The 22,382-nt window shown below is 42.0% G+C and overlaps 1 protein-coding gene across 5 annotated transcripts in view; it reads right to left on the reverse strand.

Moving 5' to 3' along the window:
• SPATA13 (spermatogenesis associated 13) overlaps positions 1-22,382 on the reverse strand; it is a 159,548-nt gene that overhangs the window by 25,508 nt on the left and 111,658 nt on the right. For 4 of the 5 annotated variants that reach the window (XM_032991014.2, XM_032991012.2, XM_032991013.2 and 1 more), the window contains exons 2-4: positions 20,442-22,238; positions 6,677-7,039; positions 3,560-3,704 (exon numbers count right to left, since the gene is read on the reverse strand). In XM_032991014.2, coding sequence (XP_032846905.2) covers positions 3,560-3,704; positions 6,677-7,039; positions 20,442-22,238 — 2,305 coding nt within the window. The remainder of the gene's footprint in view (positions 1-3,559; positions 3,705-6,676; positions 7,040-20,441; positions 22,239-22,382) is intronic. The other variant, XM_032991015.2, reaches the window with a different exon arrangement.

Consider the following 22,382-nt stretch of genomic DNA (forward strand, 5'->3'; position numbering starts at 1 on the left):
TATTACTGTCACGATTGCCTGTTTTTCTAAATCCTCTTTAAACAATATTTGTCCAACTGTTACTGACTAGTTCCAGCTTGAGTTTTGTCAGCTTCTGCCCCGTCCCTCATTTGAGGATGCATTGATCATTGCCACTGCCTGTAAAGGATGTGCTGTCTTACACTGTGTACTATTACACCTTGCCAGCTTTCCCCTAATTCTTTGTTTAGAAACTACTCCATAATCTCTTGATTTGCATGTCAGCAGCCTGCTTTTGTTCTGGATTAGAAAACAAAGAATCTTTTTATTTCAAATGTTCTTCGGTTCATAAATAATCTAAATCTCCTCCTTTTTAATACAACTTTCTGCATGAAGGTGCCTGGAGGTAAAAAAGGCCTCTGTCTGACACTGAGTATGGTATTGGCAGCACTCTGGACAATTTTACCATTGGGCTCCTGGTCTTTTAGATTCTACCTGACAGCTTCAATTTTGCCTTCTGTCCATTACACTCTCCCTGGCACCCACCTGCCCCCCAGCTATCACCTCCCCTCTGGAGTCCCTAGGACTGGCCTGGGTGCTTCATCTGATGCACCAGTTGCTCCCAACGCACTGCCAGGTCCTGTTTGCACCATCAAGCCCAGATATCTATGCGACTAACAATCCCAATACCCACCAGCAGTTTTTATCTTTTCCCATTATTTGAGTCCCATCCTTCAAAGTATCACATAGCCATCATCCTCTGGTCCAGAGGCTTTTCTGTCCCCAGTAACACTGGGACTTCTTAGCCTGCAGTAGTGGATTTCATGATGCCCCTTCAGGTCCTGTCCACGAGTCTTTCTACCTCCCTGAGCTTTTCAGGCACTTTGGCCACAGAATACAGCAACTGCCACGGAGCTGCTCGCAACATCAGACATATTCCACCCACCCCCTGGTAATCACAAATACAGCACTCAGTGGAGTAACTTGGGATTTTGCGTTTCCTGTATATTGTCCTACTTCCATCCTCACTCTTTCAGGATGGGGGAGCAAGGACAGGGTAGCAAGGAGATGGTGGCAAGCAGGGAACTCTTTTGTCGAGGAGTGATTAATAACTTCTGTTTGTTCACTTCCATGGCCAATAACCTATTTGGGGTGGGGTTTGTTTATTTGATCAGTGATAGGAAAGGAGAACCAGAAAATCTCCTCTCCTCAACAGCCAGTTTGTTTGCACCTCAGTTCCTGAGCTGTGCTCCACACAGGCTGAAACCTACTCGGTTACCCAACCTTGATGAACTGGGAAAATCTTAACAGTAGTTTAACACTGTAGGCGAACATTCAGGACAGAACACTACATGAATTAAAGACATTTACATTTATTAATCTAAATGCTGGAATCCACATTTGAATGAACCATCTAAATCAGCAGGTATTGGTCACAATTCAAACAGCCGAGAGAGGAATCCTCCTCATCCAAAGGCAGTTCCTACTCTAACCTTCACTGACTGCCATGGTTAGGGCCTCAGATCAGTTGCTTAAACAGAGATACTTACTGCTATTTTAAGTATTTTGGATATCCTGCTGGCCTCCAGCTGCCCCTGATGAAAGGAATAGGTCTCCCGTAGGTCCTCTGTGGTATCTGCCAGCTGCAGACAGATGCTCAGGTACCCCACACAGCACTGGATCAAGCCCAAGTTCCCCACTGCCTGTAATGGGTGTTCTAATGTTTAACTCTCACGTAGGTACCTACATTTAGACTAAATTTAGGTGACTTAAACTAGATCTGAATCCCACTCCACCTACTCAGAGATGGGCCTACCTAGAGGAGTTCACCAATTAACTTAGCCAGACTGAAGTCCCACACCACAATATGCAAAAAAGACAGGTTAGTTTTTAAGATACTTATAAAAATTGCACCACTATGACAAATGGGTGACCTCTTTAAGAGAATTTTACACTTGTAACCCTTTAAGCACAAAAGCAGCAATGTAAGTCTCAAGTTCCCTTAGCTGCTTACTGGTTGTTACTGTCTCCTACAGTATGATGATTTACTGTCCTTTAACAGCTGTTTTTCTAAAAATTTACATCTACAATTCTATCTCCCATTGTTATAAAAGTAGACATGCAATGTATTAGGCTTAAGCAAGTAGCTAAAATAAGATACCACTGGTTTTCAGTGCTTGGGTTTAGAATTTCTTTCTATAATAAAGGGCTTTTGTGCTATCAAATTTCACTGTACAAGAGCAAACAAAAAACTCTCACATGTTCAAAGACAAGGAAATGCCTTGTGAATTTAAGAGAAAAAGGAAAGAGATCAGAATGTGTGACACTAGTCACTTTATTATTTTCTGCTGGAGCTACTTAACAGATCTTTGCAACTGCTCTCAAACTGCAAAGTTCATGATATTCCCCATTTGCCTTCAGGTCTTTGATTTCAGAAACTGTTCCTGCTCAACTTCTCCATCTATTGTAATGAGTCATAAAAGTCATATCTAGCACAACCAATATTGCTTTGGCTTCATTGTCTTGAAAAGTGGCAGAAATCTTGCTTTGTGTACTTGTCATCCGGATGCTTATGGTTAGGAGACCAGTTACTCAAAAGGTAAAAACCTGAAAGGATGCTACTCTCAGGCAGTAGGTAACTAATATTATTTCATGTGCCTTCCAAACGTGAAATGGAAAGGATAACTAAAAACAGAAAAATAATTCCTCCTCTGTGATACTTAGAGAGTCTCTTTTTTTCAAAACTAGCTCATGGCAAACACGTTAATCTGTGAGTGGTCCTTCTGGAATCAGGGACCGATATTCCACATAATCTCAACAAGGGTCACAGCATTAGATGTCTAACTTACCTCGATGTCTAATCTGGATCATTAAGTATACTGAAATACATACAGCAAGGACACACTCCAGACATGAGTTTTAAAGTAGTTCCAAATATTTTACTACAATATAAATTGAAAGGAAAATACTAATATAGTGTATACGTAATGTATCTCATTGATACAGTTAGAAATTCTGAAGTCTATTCCTTGAAGAGCACCTCCCAGAGAAAACTGCCATGCTCTATAGAAGACTGGAAAATGCAGTTTTAACATGTTCTTATATAAATTAGTTTGTAGTGGAGGGAATTTTTGAGCAGAAATTGGACATCACTGCAGTGAAAACTTAGCTTAGAACCATAAAAGCCTATTATTTAAAGCTTGCCTATCTACCATGCAGTTAAGCTGAATGCACGGCAAACAGAAAATTAAAAATACATGTGTGGTGTGGCTATGGATTGGGTATGAACTCAAGCATATTAGATCTTACTTCCTTCATATTCTATTATTATCTTCAGGCAAGTATGTGACTAGAGAGTGGAAAATACAGGCGTGTAACTGGTACAGAAGAATTAACCACAGCAATGTCAAACAGTAGATGTGACAAGTTTTAAATGAACACAGCAGCTACTACTGAGAAACTCTCGAAACAAAGCAACTTTGCTGGGTGCTACTTTTGTCACTGAGTTGGCTTGTACCCTTTTGTGTTCCACACTATAATCTACTTCCTGACCAAGCTGAGGTATGAAGTTGAGATCTAGAAAGTTAAAAAGACATCTTACCGTTAGATGTTCTCATCTGCTGCCTTCGTCCAACCCGGTCCAGGCCGATGGGGGTACTTTGTGAAAACGTGAGTGGCCGGAACCTGGCTGAAACGGCTTTGTAAGGGGGTACCTGGTGTGCTGGAACAGGTGGCCGTGTTACAGGCTACAGAGAAAACAGGAAAATCCAGCATTAGGAAAGCTACCAGGCAAGTCCAATTGAGCAAAACTCAGGTATGAAGTAAGGTTTCTTCAGATAGTCCAGCTAATTACAGGAGCAGTAAAATCCCCTACTCTGAAGTTGCTTAAACACTGCATACCATATCCACCAGCGTCGCAGAAAGCATTTTATTACGTTACAGTTCTCTTTTACATTAAGAACTCCTTAGCCTTCTGTCACAATCAGACATCCTCTATAATTTTAATCTTGTAACACCCCATGCCCAAATACCCTGGGATCTAACTGCTTTGAGAACAGCCTATGCAATGCCGGCTGGTGGTGTAAACACACATCTGAAGGGAAACCCAAGGCAAAAGAACGACTAGAAATGCTATGGCTGGAAGTTGTGTTCATTTCCTGGGACGCTTGCTTTCTTCAAATAAATGTATTGCTTTTAAATAAAACATATTTTACATGACAAAAATAACTGTCTAAATGATCCTCTGCTCTGAAGTTCCCAGGAGTCTCATTAAAAAGAGGTAATATTAAGTTTACTCGTAACTTTATCTAGAAGCCATTTTCTTTAGTTAAATCATTAATTTGCTTAATTATGATTAGAGAACCTACCCATTTTATTTGCAAATTGAGTCTAATTTTGTGTCATCCCTGAACAACTCCACATTAGCCAGGCTGAATGACCTTGGATAAACATTCAACATTAAACAGCCAGACCTCACCACACGAACTTCAGAGAAACTCATCTTTAGATCTTCTCTTATCTTTCAGTTGTTACTGTTCATAGGCCCTTCTATCAAGTAATCTGAAACATCAGGGATGTTTTCTTAATGAACTATCTATTGACAGTCTCTTATGAAACCAATGATTTAGTATTGTTTGAAAATCTTTCCTCACACCTAAGTTGTCAGACCAAAACAAAACATAACAAAGAAGGAATTATCATTACACTTTACAAATATTACCATGGGTTTTCAAAGCTTTTAAGAAAAAAAATCACCAATATGAAGATCAGTCTTTGAAAACCCCACATAAAATGCTCCTAGCACATGTGTCCCTGCTTCATTAGCCCTTTTTTACATTCCGGTTACAAATTTACTTTCTAATGTGACTGTCAAAAACCTCAATGTGTAATAAATATGATTTAACTACAACTTCATCTTTAAACATTTCCTCAGTGCTTTAGCACTATACCAGGATCCTATCACTGAATAACACCACAAAGAGTAAGCCCGACATATTGCCTCAAATAGCTAACAGAAGTGATGGCAATTACTATATGCAAATAACTGGCTGCTTAAGCAACAAAGCTGTTTATTCATGGACAACTAAAATTTTCTTTTGAGGCTTCAGTCCAGATCCCTTCCCTGGACAGACAAGGATGTGCTGTTACATAGTGGCAGACCTGGGAAGGCCATCATTTGGGATTAAAATGTGCTCCCGTTGAAGAGAGATCAATTTGTTTTCAGCAGTAAATGAAGGACATGGAAAGTGTTAAATCACTTCTGTGGTACAGCAAGGATTATTTGGGTTGCTAATACTTACTATCCCTTTAAATCCATCTGTTATTCTTGAGTAAGATGCCCTAGATTTTATAACAATAATATTCCTCCTTTTCTCTTTTTCCTGCAAGCTAAGTAGTGATAAAATTAATTTTTAAATATTCCAATTATATAGGGTTTCAAACTATGGCCTTTGTCTGGGCAAAAGGTTCATTGGCTTCAGTTGGAGTTTTGCCTCAAGATGCATTTTTTTCATCAGGGAATTATAGAAAAAAATGTGCAATATACAATGACAATGTTCATGTTAAAAAATGCTTTTCACAGGAGACTGAAAATCCTGCCACTGTCTCAGCATTTTATTTCAGTCAGGGGAGTACCACCAGACTTCCCAGCATGAAATCAAGTGGCATGAGAAAAATTAAGAGGATTGAAATTCCATTAATAACCACTAGAATCACATTTTTGAGGACGTAAGTACTGTTCCTTTTTTCTGTTGCTTTATCAGCTTGACAACTGCTTTAGGTATGAGCCCTCCACCTTCTCTGGAAAGTGGAAAACACCTGATCAGTGCAGTGTTACAAAAGCCCGTGAGCCTGAAGCTCTGTAACCAAATGCAAGACAGGGCCACCACTACCAACACAACAGCAAGTTCCTCTACACATTATACACACCCAGGACTACCTCCAGGGAAAAAGGAGCTATCTTTATCTTTCAGAAGTTTTTTATTTCTCACTTTCTTACCTAAACCAACAGAGATAGCAAATAAGGATAGAGGTGCTGCTCAGGTGCTAACTCAACCACAAGCTATTTTCTTACAGTTTCCTTACATTCGTTCTATCAGGTCAATTTAGTAGTACATAAACAGACATTTTATTCATACTGCCAGTTTTCTTAGATTCTTTCTTCATTTAATTAATTTCTCAATTTATCACCAATTTTCTTAAGCAATGTCCTTATTAGTTTTAAGTATCCTTGCTATGCCAATACCAAGATTTTTAATACCACACCTAAAGCCACACAGGTTTTGAACAGGCCTGGTTTTGGAGAAATTGAAATGATCAACAAGTAATGTGTTATTATCATATTTGTTTGCACTCTGCTGTTCCTCAGGCCCTACACCCTGTCAGGAGACTAAACACACAGCTGTATTATACACAAATGAGCTCTTATATACCAATATGAGACATAATAACCATTCCAAGAAAGAAATAAGGTTAATTTACAATATGGAAAATATTATCGCAAAGACAGTATCAGTTTTATTCCATGCTGTTTTGTTTTTTAACAACAAGACAAAGTAATTAGTGACCAGGAAAGCAGCAGAACTGTAAGTATACGATGTCAGCTTGACAAAAGGGAAGGAAGAGAAAGAAGCATCCATTCTATTTTCTAGGCTGAAGACAGAGACAAGGAAGTGAAAGGGTCTTTTGCAGTTTGCAGAGAGCACATCTCTTATCTTACTTGTGTCAGCAGACCTTCTATCTCTTCTGCTGGACCACTTCCATAGAAATTGACCCCGCCTATTACAGAGATGGGTCTTCTTTTTCGCCCTCTGTGGTAGCCTACTGTATTGCTTTGGAACACAGACCCGACAGAAGCCAGTCCTGGCTGATTTTCTCCATCCGTGCAGTCTGTCTTCTGAGACTCCACTGCAACTGCATCTTCTGGTATAGAGAAACTTCTGATCGACATTTGGCCATAGTCTGAGAGAGGTCTGGGCCGAGATCTTTTTCCAGAGCCCCATCTCCTGGGTGTGACCTTTTGTGCGTCTGCCTTTTCTTCATCTTGGGATGGGGACCTCTTCCAGTGGTCATCAGAAACAACCTTTTTAAATGTGAACAAGTCAAATAAGCCACAGAATTTTCTGACAGTTAATCATTTGTGAGTTTTTCATATGGCAGATCAACTTAACATTCTAAAAAGAGTTACCATAAATACAACAAATGCAACTGTTTATTCTTGAGCAGAGTAACCTTGCAAAGGAAAGACATCGTGATGCTTGTGCTGAGTGAGGTTAATACCCAACCATCAGCACCTCTTAGGCAAACATGACTAATAACATTAAAAACTCACCTATTACCTTGGCAGTACAGACAGGCCCTATCATAAACACTGAATTCACTGAATGATGCATTGGAAAGACAGGTCTGGTACTCACAGGCATTGTTCCTGTGAAGAAGTAGGATGCTAACATGTAACGCCAGTAAAAATAATTCGACCAGCACACTGTGTTTCTGGACCTTTTACCAAGGCCTGCAGTGACAGGACAAGGGGCAACTATTTTAAACTGACAGTAGATTTAGATTGGACAGAAGGAAGAAATGTCTTTAGGATGAGGGTGGTGAGGCGCTGGCCCAGGGTGCCCAGAGCAGCTGTGGCTGCCCCCTCCCTGGAAGGGTTCAAGGCCAGGCTGGACGGGGCTTTGAGTGACCTGGTCTGGTGGAAGGTGTCCCTGCCTGTGGCGGGGGAGTTGGGACTAGATGGTCTTTAAGGTCCCTTCCAACACAAACCAATCTATGACTCTATGATATTCCTCTGCTCTACCTCTATTCAATGATGAAAATAAACAGTAAGGGCTGCGGTTTGACTGCCTGCGGACCCCACGTTAACTCTAAGCCAACACCAAAACGGGCAGTCGTGCTCCCTCCTACCACTCGCTCCCACGGGTCAGAACTAGAGACTGTGCAGGCACGGGCCAACTGGGTGAGCGAGCTCATCCAGGTTGGAAGGGAGGAGATAATTTTCTATAGGATCAGGGAGGTTATAGTCATATGGACTAGAACCAGAGACACATTGTAACACAAATACAGCAAAAACTGACTTTATTAAGAGGGGAAGCTTGGAAAATGAGCATGTTTTTCTTATTTAAAAGTACATCTGGCTCACAGTTTCATGTATCTACAGGTACAATAACTGCATTGGTACTACAGGTTTGGGAATAAAATAACCCCAGCTGAAATACTTGTTAAAGGGAACATTTTTAAGGATTTCAATGCATTTGGAGTAAACTGCTGTAAACTTTTCCAGCAAAACCCCTGCAATTTTTGAGAAAAGGTACTACTGCACATAAAAAATTATGTTCACTTTTACTTCAAATTTCCAAATTCTCAGGGTTTCCTTGGATTTTCCTGGCTCCTCTATAAAGAACAGAAAAGAAACAGAGAAAGGAAGATGGGCATTTCTGGACTGGGTGGCAACTCACGTGAATGCCTGATTGACACGAATGACAAACTCTAAAGCACTGCTGTGCAAGTGAACCCTGTGCCAAGTTCTCATACAAATTATGAACTAATTCTGACTTTTTTTTTTTAAAATCAGCCTACTTCTTTATTACGGTATCTTTAGACTACTCAAGTGCATTTTTGACAACATTCGAAGCTAATAAGTATTCCAGAAAAGAAAGACATCATTTTGTCTGTCTGGATATATTTTGTTCATCTGTTTCAGATGAAGGCATTTCAGGTATTACATATTCAAAGCAAACAGGCAGCCCAGAATCAGCCTTTTACAATGATGCCTGTGAAAGAGAAGTTATCGTCTGTCACCTTCTTTTCCACCTACCATTTTCAATCAGGCCAGTACAACTCCAGTGAGCCTTTTTTAGAGGTCTACATGATACAGTAGACAGATTTTGATTTTTGTTTGCAAGACAGTTTAAGACAAATTTCACTCTATGAAAGCATCTTAGCTAGTAGGCAGAGTTATTAAACAGTCAGCATTTTAACATGATTACTTCAATTAAAGTATGAAAAATGATCAGTCATACATTGTTATACATTCAATTATTTCACTTACTGCGTGAAATTTATTCTAAATAGTGCATTTGCATAAATTCTGATTTCTATGGTGTCACACGTGTCATTCAAGCATACTTCAGCTTCTCTGCAGATTTTAGCTCAGGACCAATTTTAAAAGTATTAAGCAATTCAGTAGAGAGTGACTCTCTTGCTGGTGCACCGACACAGTTTCAGCGAAGCTGTCCCTTAAACACAGCCCCTCCGAGGCCAGAGCAGCAAAATCACAGGTGAAATAAGGTTCTTACCTCAGAATCGGACACAGGTAAAGGGTCTCCACATATACAGTGACTGAGAAAGGAGCTCATGAGAGTCATTTTCTGGTTTTGTTTTGCAAAGTCTTGTCTGTAAGAGCTACAAATGTAAGCATACTCTCTGTGTAACTAGTCAGGCAAAGTTCATCCCATGATCCTGTACTCAGACTGAGGGAAGGACACGTCACATGTCATCTCCTAATCTGCTTTTTACACCCTTATCTTGAACAATAACATTTGCAAAGAGAGGATTGCTCTCCTTCTGCAGCACTCCACCTACAGTAGTGATTCAAATGACAGCCATATTAATCTCTGCTGTGCAATAAACTATCTTGAAGGACGTGTATTTTTAGGCTTAGACCTATAACCTGCACTGAAGAATACTAATAAAACAGAAAACTTAATCCTCTCATAGCAAAAATTGGAGGAAACCACACTGATAACCTCACATTCCCCTAAGCGACCTATTCAAGCAGAACCTGATCAAGTGACCACTTACTAGTAGGGATAAAATATCCAGCACACAACTCATAGGCTCCAGTACTGCAGTCACTTAAGCATAAGTGTGGTTCTCGACATCAATGAAAAAATTCTGAGGAAACAATTTTGTTCCACCTGTCACCGGCTTTATACTGGTGCAGTACCACTGACCTCAAATGACCTCCTCTTGATAAGTGAAATCAGGTTTATGTTATACAATTAACACTGGTAACGTCTATAGACATGAGTAGATATACATGGCGCTTCACATAGGATGAAAATCAAAATGTCAGGCACTGATTCATGCATTGTAAGTGTTGGTCAAATATTTCAAGAAATTTTAAGATTTCTGAGAAGTAAAAGTCTAAGCTGAATCCACACTGGATTTTCAGAAATTCACACCTGCTAGTATAGCAACAGCACAGGATCACCAATGCTAGCAATCAAGATTATTCATCTTGTCTTTTAGGCTGCATCCTCAGTTAGGTTTCTTCTGAGACTGTAAACACAAATAGCTCTACTTATTTATATTGATGTGAATGAATTAATTTTATCTGGACAGCTGAATTCCTACAACAGCATATTAGCTAAATTGTTGTATTTCAAATGTTTTTCTCTTCCCTGACAGCAGCATAGCTACAAATACAGACATTTAAAAAGAACATTTACTTTGATCCAGAATACACTTTTATTTGCTATTGTTCCCATGTAATATGTCACTTTTAGGATGGGATTCAGCTCCAGATTCCCACATGTAAATTTTGATGTCTGCAGTGGAGCTGTCTATATGTTAGCTAGACGATAAAGCTGCCATCATAGCCTCTAGAAATCTGGGGTGAAATTCTGTTGCCTGAACATAGGCACCCAGGGCCACTTCCAATGTCCTAAGGGATCTATGCATCACACAAGTACGACACAGGACCTACGGGAGGCCTGGGCCATCCAGAAGCAGCCCCTGGAGACGAGGGGAAACCAGTCAGGGCACCTCCAGAAGCTCTGGGTGCTTATGTTCACGCAATCAAATTGAGCCCCCAAACAAGAGTGTCAGCCAAGCCTACGGAGCAGATCAGCCAGGCAGCAATACAGGCAGGAATCAGGTGCCAAAGCCCGACTGCAGGTAGAGATAGATGGAACTACAACCATGTTCCACAATGCTGTGGGGAGCTCTGCTTGGTCCCCATCTCCTGCCCCAGCAAGGTGCAGCTTCCCCACAAGGTGCTTTCCAGCTGCGCACAGCTGCCTTGGATACCTGCCCCTCACTGCACTTGACAGCTTTTTATGGGCAACCGGGCCCAGCTCGAGGTGCCACTTTCTGATGTGCCTTTTAGGGTGTGCTCCCCAGGGCCCCCTGACCAGGCTACGGCGGGAGCTTTCCCAGGTAGACAAGCACAGTGCAGAGTCTGAGCCCAGCCAGATCAAATCCCTCCTTTGCCTGGGCCCAGACTGATTTCCCAATCCAGGCAGAGCAGCCTCAAGGACTTGATCATGATCTCACTCAACTCGACCTGGCACTGGTACAACCATGTTGCATTTAATGGCACATGAGTGCCTGTTCAGGCACAGGCATTCCCTGTTACTCATTAACATGAATGTAAGCAACATCAGCATCAGGTGTTCAGCCACTGAAATCTTAGCTTAGCCTTTAGAGCCAGATGAGTTCTGCAACTATTACTCAGATTACAGTGTATATTTGATAAATTCAGCACCCGAAATTGTCTTCAGAGTGAGTGTTGCCCAAGGAGCATGAGATCTGATCTGCACAATACTGATAAAGTGTTGCTTATATGGATGCAACTTTTATCGGTGAAATGGTAAAAAATTGCCAGTACCTGAAATTGCGTGGCAGGACTTTTGCTGGTGCAGTTACACCAACCATGAATAACACTTCATCCTATACCTGACCATATTCTCCACTGCAGAAAAAGCCCAAACTGTAAGTCAGGCCCAACACAGCCTGCTGCTGGTCAGCTTGCTGCTGTTGTTATGCTTGTGAGGGCTGACATACTGCTGCTGCCATAATGGCAAAAGAAAAAACATTCCTGGGTGATTTTTTGTTAATGTGTATGTTTATACCAATAAACTTCCTAATTAAAATAAAATCACCACTCTATAAACTTGCTGATGCCTGTGTACACTGCTGAGGTTCCCTGCCCACTAATCTGCATTTCAACCCCTCCCATTACCTATTTGGTTGGTTGGTTGGTTGGTTTTAATTTTATGTTCTAAATGTACCAATACAATTAATGCTCCATAACGTATACATATAGACAGACAAGCATGGCAGTATAAGGGGACACTTAAATCTCTTGAAAGTTTTTTCTCTACCTGGCAATTTGCTGGGAACTCAGCGGTAGATGCCTCTTGGACAAGGACCCCCAGCACTGCTAGTCTCCAGGGGAAAGAGCATCCTGGCCCCCTTCTGATTTTTTTTTTTTTTCTTTTACTTAGCATCACAATATGTTGCAGTGCTTCTTGTTTTCATATCTGTATTTTTGAGCTGCCTAGCTGAAATGCAGCCTTGCTGACTACTGCTGCCTTTTTCTATTCTAGAGAAAGGAGATAACAGAAATCTAATGTCTTTACAAGAAATACATACTAATTTCCAAGTGCAATTTATAAAAATGTGATAAATTAAACAGGTAATTCTGGCTGAGAATAAGTTACACGGAAAACCTGAGTAGGCTGAGAAGTTCCAGAACACAATTACTACATATTCTCAGTGAAAACTAGTGATGGATAATTGGTCATGTTCTTCTGTAAACAACAAGGCTTAAAAGCCTCACAGTATTTGTGCTATGCCATGTAGGCATCTCTGTATTTTGATCACATGAGTACACATTTCTGTGTACATTTAGGGGTCTATATAAAAATGTACAAACTTATGCTAGCAATGACAGCTATATATCAGCATTATAACTGGTGAGAATTAAATAGCTGATATTTCTGTATAAGACAGTAACTGCCAAGTGCTAAGAACTCAGTAATAATAGATTTGATTCTTCAGTTCAAATAAGCCACCAAAAATATAAAGGATGAAGTGATCATGACCTAGTGGCCATAAATTATTTTATCACCTTCACTTAACACAGTAAAAGTCCAGACAACATGTCTCCACCCAGGTACACGATAAAAGGCAACCTTTGCACTTTTTCTTGTTGCTAAATAGCAGTGGGGGAGCATTAGTTGAAGTTCATTTATCATCACTACTGAGGTCAAAAGCTTGTTTTATCTTCCATGGACACGATCAATATTTTTATTTGCAAACTGTTCTGATAGAAACAGAGATTATGAGACTCTGTATACAATACAGTATCCCAGAGAAAATATATTTATTGCTTTCTTTCCAGATTTTATGAAGAGATCCTAAAGTGTTATGAATGCCCACTGATTCCCTGTTGGTCCAAAAGGCTGACAATTTCCGACAGTGATACCATCACAGCAATAGTTACCATGGAAATGATTGCTTTTACTGTAGAAGAAAGCACCCATTCAGTCAGTGTTTGCATCTTCTATCACAAACTAACCAGAATTATTAAACCAGTCCAATTCACTTACAGGAAGAAAATTTCCATCTATTCCTGTCTAATGAAATGCAAATTGCACTATTTTCTGTTTCTTTGCATCCCTTTGCCTTCTCTACCACTAGCATCTTTTCTTTTTAACTAGTCTTCGAGAAGACCCCATATAAATGCATTACCTATCCCTAGAATACACAGTGCTATTCAACCAGTAGTCTGCAAGACAGGAGAACACGATCTGTGAAACAACCCCCCAAAAAATGTTTAAGAACATATGCATTTACAACTATACAAGCAAGCAAAGCAAAAAGAAACCAAAGTGATACAACCATATTCAAAATTTAACAGAAGTTTTAGCTGCTTGGAAGTTATAAACATTACAGCAAGATAATTTACCTTTTTTTCCCTCCCTTTCCCGCTTTATCCCCTCCCCCCCCACAAAAATTGGGTGGACCCACAGTTTAAAAATTTGCAGAGCACTGCTTCAAAGGGGAACCCCCTAAAGGAATATCACTGCACTATACTAGTATAAGGTCCTAGAATGGATGCAGGAAATACTATGCATTGTAATAAAGTAAAATTACATTATTGTGCCTTGTAATATGGTAAAATCAATCCCCATCAGCAACATAAACTACTGTGGTAGAACATTCATTTTGGAAGTTGTAGAAATTGGGAAAAATGTAGATAATTCTACTCTTGGGATTTGCTGACACCAAAGCAATTGTGGTGTTCTAACAAACAACTACAGCTATAAAACCACTTTAAAAGTGGTTTAATTAAAATCATCAGGCTATATAGATACAACCTCAAACAACATTTAGCCATATATTTCTAAGGCATTCTTAATGCAGGTTTGCTTCATTTAACCTGATCCTTGAACTCCTGCTTATCATAACCAACAAGCATAATGCTTTCCCTCTCACAATATGCCTGACCAAGATTAGTGAGTTCACCTTCATAATATCCACATTTCACAGACAAGGAGCAGACTCAAAGCAGTTAAATCATGTAAGTCACACAGGAAGCACAGGGCTGAACTGGAAGTGACAAGCGGATCTCATGACTCTCCAATCTGTTCTTCGGCCTCAAGGATTTCCTTCGTCTTCTCTTTTAACTCATTTCCAAAACCAAATCAGCTAACATATTTCCAGCTGGCATAGGAGTTTGCTGGGAAATGTAATTGCTTTGCAAAAATAATGTCGTATAAAGTCATATAAAAATGCAAGCATGGTAAAACCAGAAAACTGTTTGCTTTTGTTTTACACTGACTGATATTTGGGGATGGCTGGGTGATGCTCTAATGCTGTCCCTTCTTCACTTCAGTATCTGAACTGGAACAGCAAGCATGTAATGTATAGTAAAGGAGTATTCATAGCCTCCACCTCTTTTTAGAAGATCTATAGGCATTAATAATCCCCAAATAAACCCCTAAGTAATTTCTAAATCTACTCAGAACACCCCAGATCAAGCAACAGGTCTAAAAAAAAAAAAAAAAAAATCCATTTTCCTTTTATTTGGCAAAACAACCAACTTTTTCCAGGCTGCTTTTGTAATATCCGCTGGCGAACCTCAAAAGCCAGATGATAACCACAGGTTGGAAGTAGAACTTTATGCTAACAAAGCAAAACATAAAAAGCCATAAGCCTTTGGATCTCTTCAGTATCTCTCCAGGCAGAGGTCCTCTGGTTCGCCCCTTTCTCCACCCTTCCAGAGCAAAGCCTCACTGTCCCTGCCCAAGCCCAGCCACCAGCAGGTCCCAGTAGCAGTCACAAACTCCAGCTCGCGGGGGATGGAGCTGCCTTGGGCAACCCAATGTCTGCAAACTATTACTTCCTAGAGCGTGGAGCAAGGGCGAGGCTGCTGTGGTTGAGCTTGGAGTAGGAAGAGTCAAGGCTGCTGTGTTCCATCTCCCCCAGCACCCAGCCAGTCTCCCAGCCTGCCACAGCATCCCGCTCAGCATCCCGGTACCGCGAGCAGCACAGCAGCCTCCAGATGCCAGAAAGCAGAAACACAGGTGGCTCAGAGGAAACTCTCCACCTCCCCCCTGCTCAGTTTGGACATCGCAACCTCCTGTCAGCAAGATGGGTTTTCAGTGCTGACAACTCAGAACTGTGCTCAACGTACAAACAAAATTGCATGGGCAGACGTGCCGTTCCACTCTCTGGCATATCACTACTGATCCCAGAGTGAGCAGCGACTGGGTATTACTGAGGTGTCAGAGGACAGCTACAGGGCAGTCAAGTAACAGACACCCTGGAAAGGCAGAGCAGCACAAATGCAGTAAGGAAAAGAAGCAACTTGTCTCAGGCTAATTGCAGTGGAGTCCATCTGAGTTCCCCCTCTCAGCAGCCACAGACCCTTTTGTAAGGATGACAGTAACTCCTGTATTACTCTGTGGTTTTCAGGAATGGCCACTCTTATTCAGCACTGCAGAGTTACTCGGTCTAAAATTTAACCTGATCCAGATTTCAAATTACTGTCACCAGTGCCTTGATTTTCTTCTCCCTAGTGGTGGATACAGCAACAAACAATTACAGGCTGTACTGAATAGCAGACAGCTCTGCTGCAGCAAGTTAGAAGAGTTTTTGCTGTGACAGGAAGACATTCATGTCCTTTGAGGGCTCCATTCTGCATCACTTCAGTGATCGGTTCTGCAGTTTGGGTTTGTAGCAGTACGCAGTGGTTTCTGGTTTAGCTCTGGGCAAGTGCTCCTGGAAGTTGCTCTTTGAGCAACTGTGGAGACATTCTGTAAATGTATCCCGACTCATGCAGAGCAGCTCAGTTTAGTGTAAATCCAACATAACTCAGTCTAACTGAAGCCTCAGTTTGCTGTCGGAGATGCTGTTGAGACCTAGTTACAGTGCTCTGCTGCTCTGTCCCTAGGCCCTGTAGCCAGCAAGACCAGAGTACCACTGGAGTGGTCAGACCTTGCTCCAAATTACAAGCCCCATAAGGAGAAAAACCTAATTTAAAAAGCTCCCCCCCTTACTTACTTTTACTTACTTTACCTAATTACCCTTCACAGTACAGCATATTTTCAGTTATACAGATTAAGCTGATTAAGCCACACTCTAAATAGCATGTGGATGAACCAGAGGTGAATAAATCCAAAAAGAGGAGTTCAGAGAGCTGAAAGCAGCCAGCTCCCAGCAGGTGTGCTGATGCCCAGCCCCACAGCACTTGGGAGCTTGTGGTTGGTACCAAGGATGCTCCTCGGCTCCTGTCTGCTGCGTGCTTCTTGTGGGTACTGCACATGACCACATCCAGCCACTATCCTTTGGTCCTTCACTGTGAGGACACTTTCTGAAGCAAGAAATAGGGAGGATAAACAGTGAGGAGAAAGGTGAATCCTCTCCATATTGCCACCCATACAGCTCTTCTTCCTCTTCTCCTTCATCAGCTGTCCCCCAAGTTAAGATACTCAGATATTCAACACTCTTCAGAGCCCAGAGATCCGTACACAACAGACCAGCTCAACTCTGCCAGCAGCTGAGCGCTGGTGGACTGCACAACGTGGATTAGTTGGGACCACTGACTTTGGCATGGCACAAACTTAAATGAGTCAACAGACAGGTCTCAGAGCACTTAAATGCAGTCTGCAAACCAAATGTGACTCAACCCTAATTACAGCAGTTACCCCTTCACTGTAATTTATCATTCACTTATAGTCATGCAGATAAGATACTAATAAAAAGCCTTGTGTACTGTGAAGCCAGATGCCAGCAAGGCAACTTAAATAGCAGGTGCTCTAAAAGCTTGTGAAAGACTAGATGAAATGTCAAATAAATTGATTTGCCTTTTTTTGTAACAAATTCAGAACACTGTTTTGTTTAGGCAGCCTTAGTGGCTGACACATGTCAATCCAAAGCAAAGGGGGCAAATTTTCATTATTTACAGTGACCCGAGGCTCTTCTCCAGGAAAGTAAAGACTCTGCAAAACATTCCAAATACAAACTTGTACTTAATCATCTCTTGATGCTATTTAAAATCAACATATTGAATATGTGACAGTGGCATAAAGCAGAGACTGGGAATGCATGCGCTGTCACAGACAAGCTTTGGTGACTCACACCTCTGTAGCTTAAGAAGTGCTGAGGCATGGATCCAGGCTGCACTTAATTAGTTCTTCTCTGGGATGCAACCTCTGGCAGGACCAACAACAGAGAAGGCCAAGCACCTCCCCTGCTCCAGTCCACATCTTCTATTTTGGTGAAACCAACAAAGTGAGAGAAGTGACAGGATCTCAAGACTGAATCACACAGGAAAAAAATCCACAAAACGTCAATTCAGGTAAATCAAGAGACCCTTGTGTGAAATCAGCTTTACAGGGTCAGGGAAACACAAGGTAAAAAAGTTCAGTTTCCACATTTGGGAAAATATAGAAATGGACCAAGTTCCACAGATTTAATTTGCTGACTAATCTACTAGATAAGTGGGTAAGGGAATAAACTAGATTTGCTTTCAGCCATGGCAGCCAGTCCTGAAAGGAAAACATGTTTGAGCCTGACCTCTTAGCAACTTGTAAGCTTTGTACCGAAATATGTCTCCAAGCCACAGAGATATTAGTGGCTGTCCTGGAACACATACTGGCTTTTACATGAAATCCATACAGAAAAGAAGATGCATGAAACATGGAAACAGTGCAAATTTGTCAGCCAACACAGTATATTTAAGGTTCAGACCAAGTCTTAAAAATGTGGGATTTTCATGGCTCAGCATTACACCTCAGCTGATTGTTGAGAATAAACCAAGTGCTTCACTGTGACAGGAACAACTTGCTGGGTGGGTACAACTCTGCAACATGGAGGTGTAAGGTAGAGGTGAAAATTAATTGTAGTCAAAAGTTCAAACCCCAATGACCTCATTGTGTGAGTATGAGCATTCATAAAAGTGCCTGTGGGCTGAATAAACTGCAATGAAAAAATAATCTGACATAAGTCTCTTTGGTACCAAGCTACCTCCACGCTGAGGCAAACATGCTGTAAAGGAGGAGGAAATGAGCAACGAAACTCCCCAAAGAAATGGCAGGATGAAAACACCCGACTCTCCCTGTTTTGTAGTCACTGAGCACCGTAGCTTTAGGGTTGTGTACGGGATGAGAAGCAGGTGTGGAAAAAAAGAGAGGACAGTGTTTACACCCCCTCCATAGCAAGACAGAAGTAGACCCTGCCCTGCCACAGCTCCTGCTTCCCATCCACAGCTACCACCTCCAAAAACTTTGCTTTTTTGGATCAGAAGAGATGTCTGGATGCAGCTGCACCGTTTGGGGTGCCCACACATGGGGGCTCCAGGCAGCGCTCACAGCAGGAGGGGGCTACAGTCCCTGCTGCTGCCTGGCAGCCAAGCAGTCCGTCCCCTGGCAGGCATTTCGTTCACCTTCTGCGGGGCTCCATCCCACACCCCATCCCACAACCACCGCCTGCCCGCTACGCAGACCCAGAGCTGCCACCAGCGCACGCTCCCTATTCGAGACAACTGAAGCGAGCACTAAAAGGCACTCACAATTAACCTAAAATATGTCATAATATAAAGAGAAAGTTTAAATTGCATGTTAGATAATAATAGAATGTGGTGTTAAAACTAAAACTGCAGTAACTTTTATCCACCCAATGTACACGTTCATTTAAAAGCTGTACTGGTTTGTCAGGAGCCAAGGGGAGGGACCAGCTGAATTTCTCTTGGGTCATGATGGCAGATCACCACTAGATGGTAGATGAGTAGCATTAATTCTCCCATTTAATTCCTGAGAACCACAGCTGACGTAAGTCCACATTAGGGCTCTCTCTTCTTCTGGCAGTGTGAAAGCATCTCCTTGCATGCACTCTTGAGTGAGAGTTTTGAAAAAGATAGATGGCTGGGGCAATTCTGGGACTCAGGAAGAGGAATTACCTCAGAGCCCCAACACTTATACACACTAGGTTTATTTTTCCAATCTTACCATAGATGCAATCACTACAGTAAACAAACTCACTTTTCTCCAGCAGAAGGACACTATTGATAAGCTCTGTAACCATTTACAGTCAGTTTACAAAAACCATGTCAGGCTTTTAAAAGTAAGGAGGCTTCACAGACATCGTAAGATTTTACAGCATGAAAGGCTGAAGCTCGATCAGCTGCAACAATTGTCTTTGTCTACTTCTAGTCAAACTGAGGTGGCTTAAAAGATATGCCAGCTTTATTTTGTAAATGGCTTCCATATTCATACAGATCCAGAGGTATTTTTGCCCCAGTGTATTTTTCCCAATGAGTAGCAAACCTCTCTCTGCTGCCTCACCCCGAGTAGCTGAAAACCACATCACTGCTCATCACTGGGGCTGAGGCGAGCCACACCATTTCACACAGGTGCAGGATGCATCTGAGAGCTCTTCAGCAACACTGCCAAACCATTGCAACTGCTCCAGTGTCAACTCACACAGTGCTTTAGGTAAGGGCACAGGGCTATTACATGAACTTACCTCAGAGGTGCTGCAATAAATCTATCTCCTCATCCACTTAGAGTATGAAATGATGCATTAAGTGCAGCGAAATGCTGGTGTCTTCACCAAAACATTAGTAGCAACACACTCTGCCAGCATCTACAGTACTGCCATGTGAAATTTGCAGGCAAATAAATAACCACACAGTTTACCCTCAGGATGGCCATCACTGCCCAGTGAAAACATCAATACAACTGAATGCTTAAACCCCTATAACTGTATCTTTCACGTCACACTGCTTTATAAATAGTACCACGTTCTGCAAGGCTTCCACAGGCAAAGTGTTTCACACTGAATCAACACTACTTCAAAACACACAGACTCTCTAGAGACCTTTCACCTTGGAAGGAAACACAGCCAGACCCTGCTTAGGCTGGTAAAATCTGACAAGGGCACATGACAAGGTGGTGTATCTGCGGGGTGCAATAAGCTGCCCTTGAAAACACACATGAATAGCTTTGCTGCCAAAACTTTCTTTGATATTAATGCACAGAGGAAAAATAATTTGACGTTGGCATTCAAAGAGCATATATTAAAGGAAATAATTGCTGTCAGCATATTTTAGCAATAACAAGCTGCAATAGCCATTAGTATTCAGGTTATTTTGCATTGTTTTGCATTAATAAAGACAAAACCTGCTATATATATATATATATATATATAAATATACAGCTTCTAAAGGATTTTGCTTGCTTTCTTACCTCTTCCTTTTTCTCTTCAGCACCAGATGCTAAATTGAGGCTCAGCTGAGAGTGGCTGCTTATTCCACTGTCTTCATTTCCATCATCATAGTACACAGTTTGCACAGAGTCCTGGAAGGAAACAGGATTCCTGCCCAGCTTCAGCCCTGGTACCTCGACCCTCTCCTCACCCTCCGATGAACTCAGTGACAACGTGCTGTGATGGTCTGGGCACTGGAAATTCATATTGCACTTGACTTTCTCTGCAGCAGGACTTTGAGGCTTTGGAGTAGTCGGTCTGAATGGAACATGAGGGTTTTCAGCTTCATATGGAAACTGCTGGGTAGCTTTTGGTTCCTCTGAGTCCGAATAAAACACTTCATTAGGAAATGGACTAATGTCATTCAGCGTGGGTGATAAGCTATCGGAGTCTGGGATACCTGATGACATCCTGAGGCTTTTGTCTTCAGCAACAGCTACATTCATTTCAGCCTCTTTATCCTGAGCAACTGCGGGGCTTTGCAGACAAGGTGTTCCCGGCAAGGAAGAGTCTGGACTAGATATTGGGGAGGTGCATCTCCTTCTGTCATGATCTGTGCTGCTGGAAACCCTGCGGGAGTAGTCATCATGCAGTCTGCTGTTTGACCTTGTTCTCTGGGACTGCTCATTGGGGGAAGGAGCCGTGCTCTTAGGGCCATCCTTCTTCCATGCAACATCTGTAACATTACTGACAAGTTTCAAAACTCGGTCAAAATCCTTTGCCCTGATTGGGCTCTTCCATCGCTTGGATCTCCTCTCAGGGTTCCCACCAGTTTTGTCCAAATCAGAAGAAGTAACACTCACAGTCTTTGTTGGCATCTGTTTTTCATTTGCAACCTTGAGGTCGGTAAGGTTTGAGGTGGACTTCCGTTTGAATGAGCTTTTTTTCAGAAAGTTCAAATTATCTGAACTTTTGCTTCTCCGATAAATGATCCTGTTGTTTTCAGAGTCTTTCACCAAAATTTCACAGATCTTTGGCTCTCCAATGACAGGTGATGTTGGCCTAGTACAGTTGTGATGACTCTGAACGTTATCCGTGTCCAGCAGGTTTATGCGGCCAGCACCATAAGCCCGCCTGATGCTGCGTGAGCGATGAGTATTCCTCAGGAAAGACTCATCACTCTCCTCTGCATCAGAGTAGTCAGAAGCTAAACCATCCACTTCGTTCTGGAAATCATGTAGAGGCCCCGAATAGGAATACCTGTTGGTCTGAACTCTCACCACTGCCCCATTTGAACCACATTTGCCTACACCATTCTCATTTAAGATGTCTGAGCATTCCCTTGTTTGAATTCCTTGGAGAACTGAAGATTTCAACTTCTTGAAAGATCCCATTTTTCTGATGGAAGACAAAGCATTCCACGTGGACGCGTTGCCCATCAAAACCAGAGAACGAGGCCTGTCAGAACTGGAATTAGCCCGTTTCCGAGGGGTGGTGAAAAAGCGCATGATTTTGGAAGGGCTGAGTTTGTCCTCTTGAATTTCCTCCTCGTGACTGCTGCTGGTGCTGCATCTCCCATTATGACTGACACAGGTAGTCTGGTTTTGGGGCTCTTTATTATCCATAACTATACAAGTAACGGTGGTGCCATTTCCACAGCCGTTTGGAAACGTTGTCATGCTCTCAATGCTGCACGCATGGAAACGGAGGCTGGGGCAGCTCAAAGCGACACTGCTGTCTCCCTCAGCTGACCTCGCTGCCTCTCCGTCTTCTGCTGCACCTTGGTTTGTCCTGCTTTCACATCGACTGGATGAGCTGAGCTCCTCAGGCTGCACTGCCTGCATCAGGAAAACAAAAGCAACTGTTAGAGAAATTTCCTTACACGGTCCTCCACTAAAAGAAGTTTGAGCCCCACTCAAAGGCTTGTAGGAAGTAAAGGCACACACGAAATGCAGTTTTTTCACCAAACAAAGGTGTGTTGC

This window comes from Tyto alba, unplaced genomic scaffold (genome assembly GCF_018691265.1).
Source record: "Tyto alba isolate M040663 unplaced genomic scaffold, T.alba_DEE_v4.0 Super-Scaffold_2, whole genome shotgun sequence".
Lineage (NCBI taxonomy): Eukaryota > Metazoa > Chordata > Aves > Strigiformes > Tytonidae > Tyto > Tyto alba.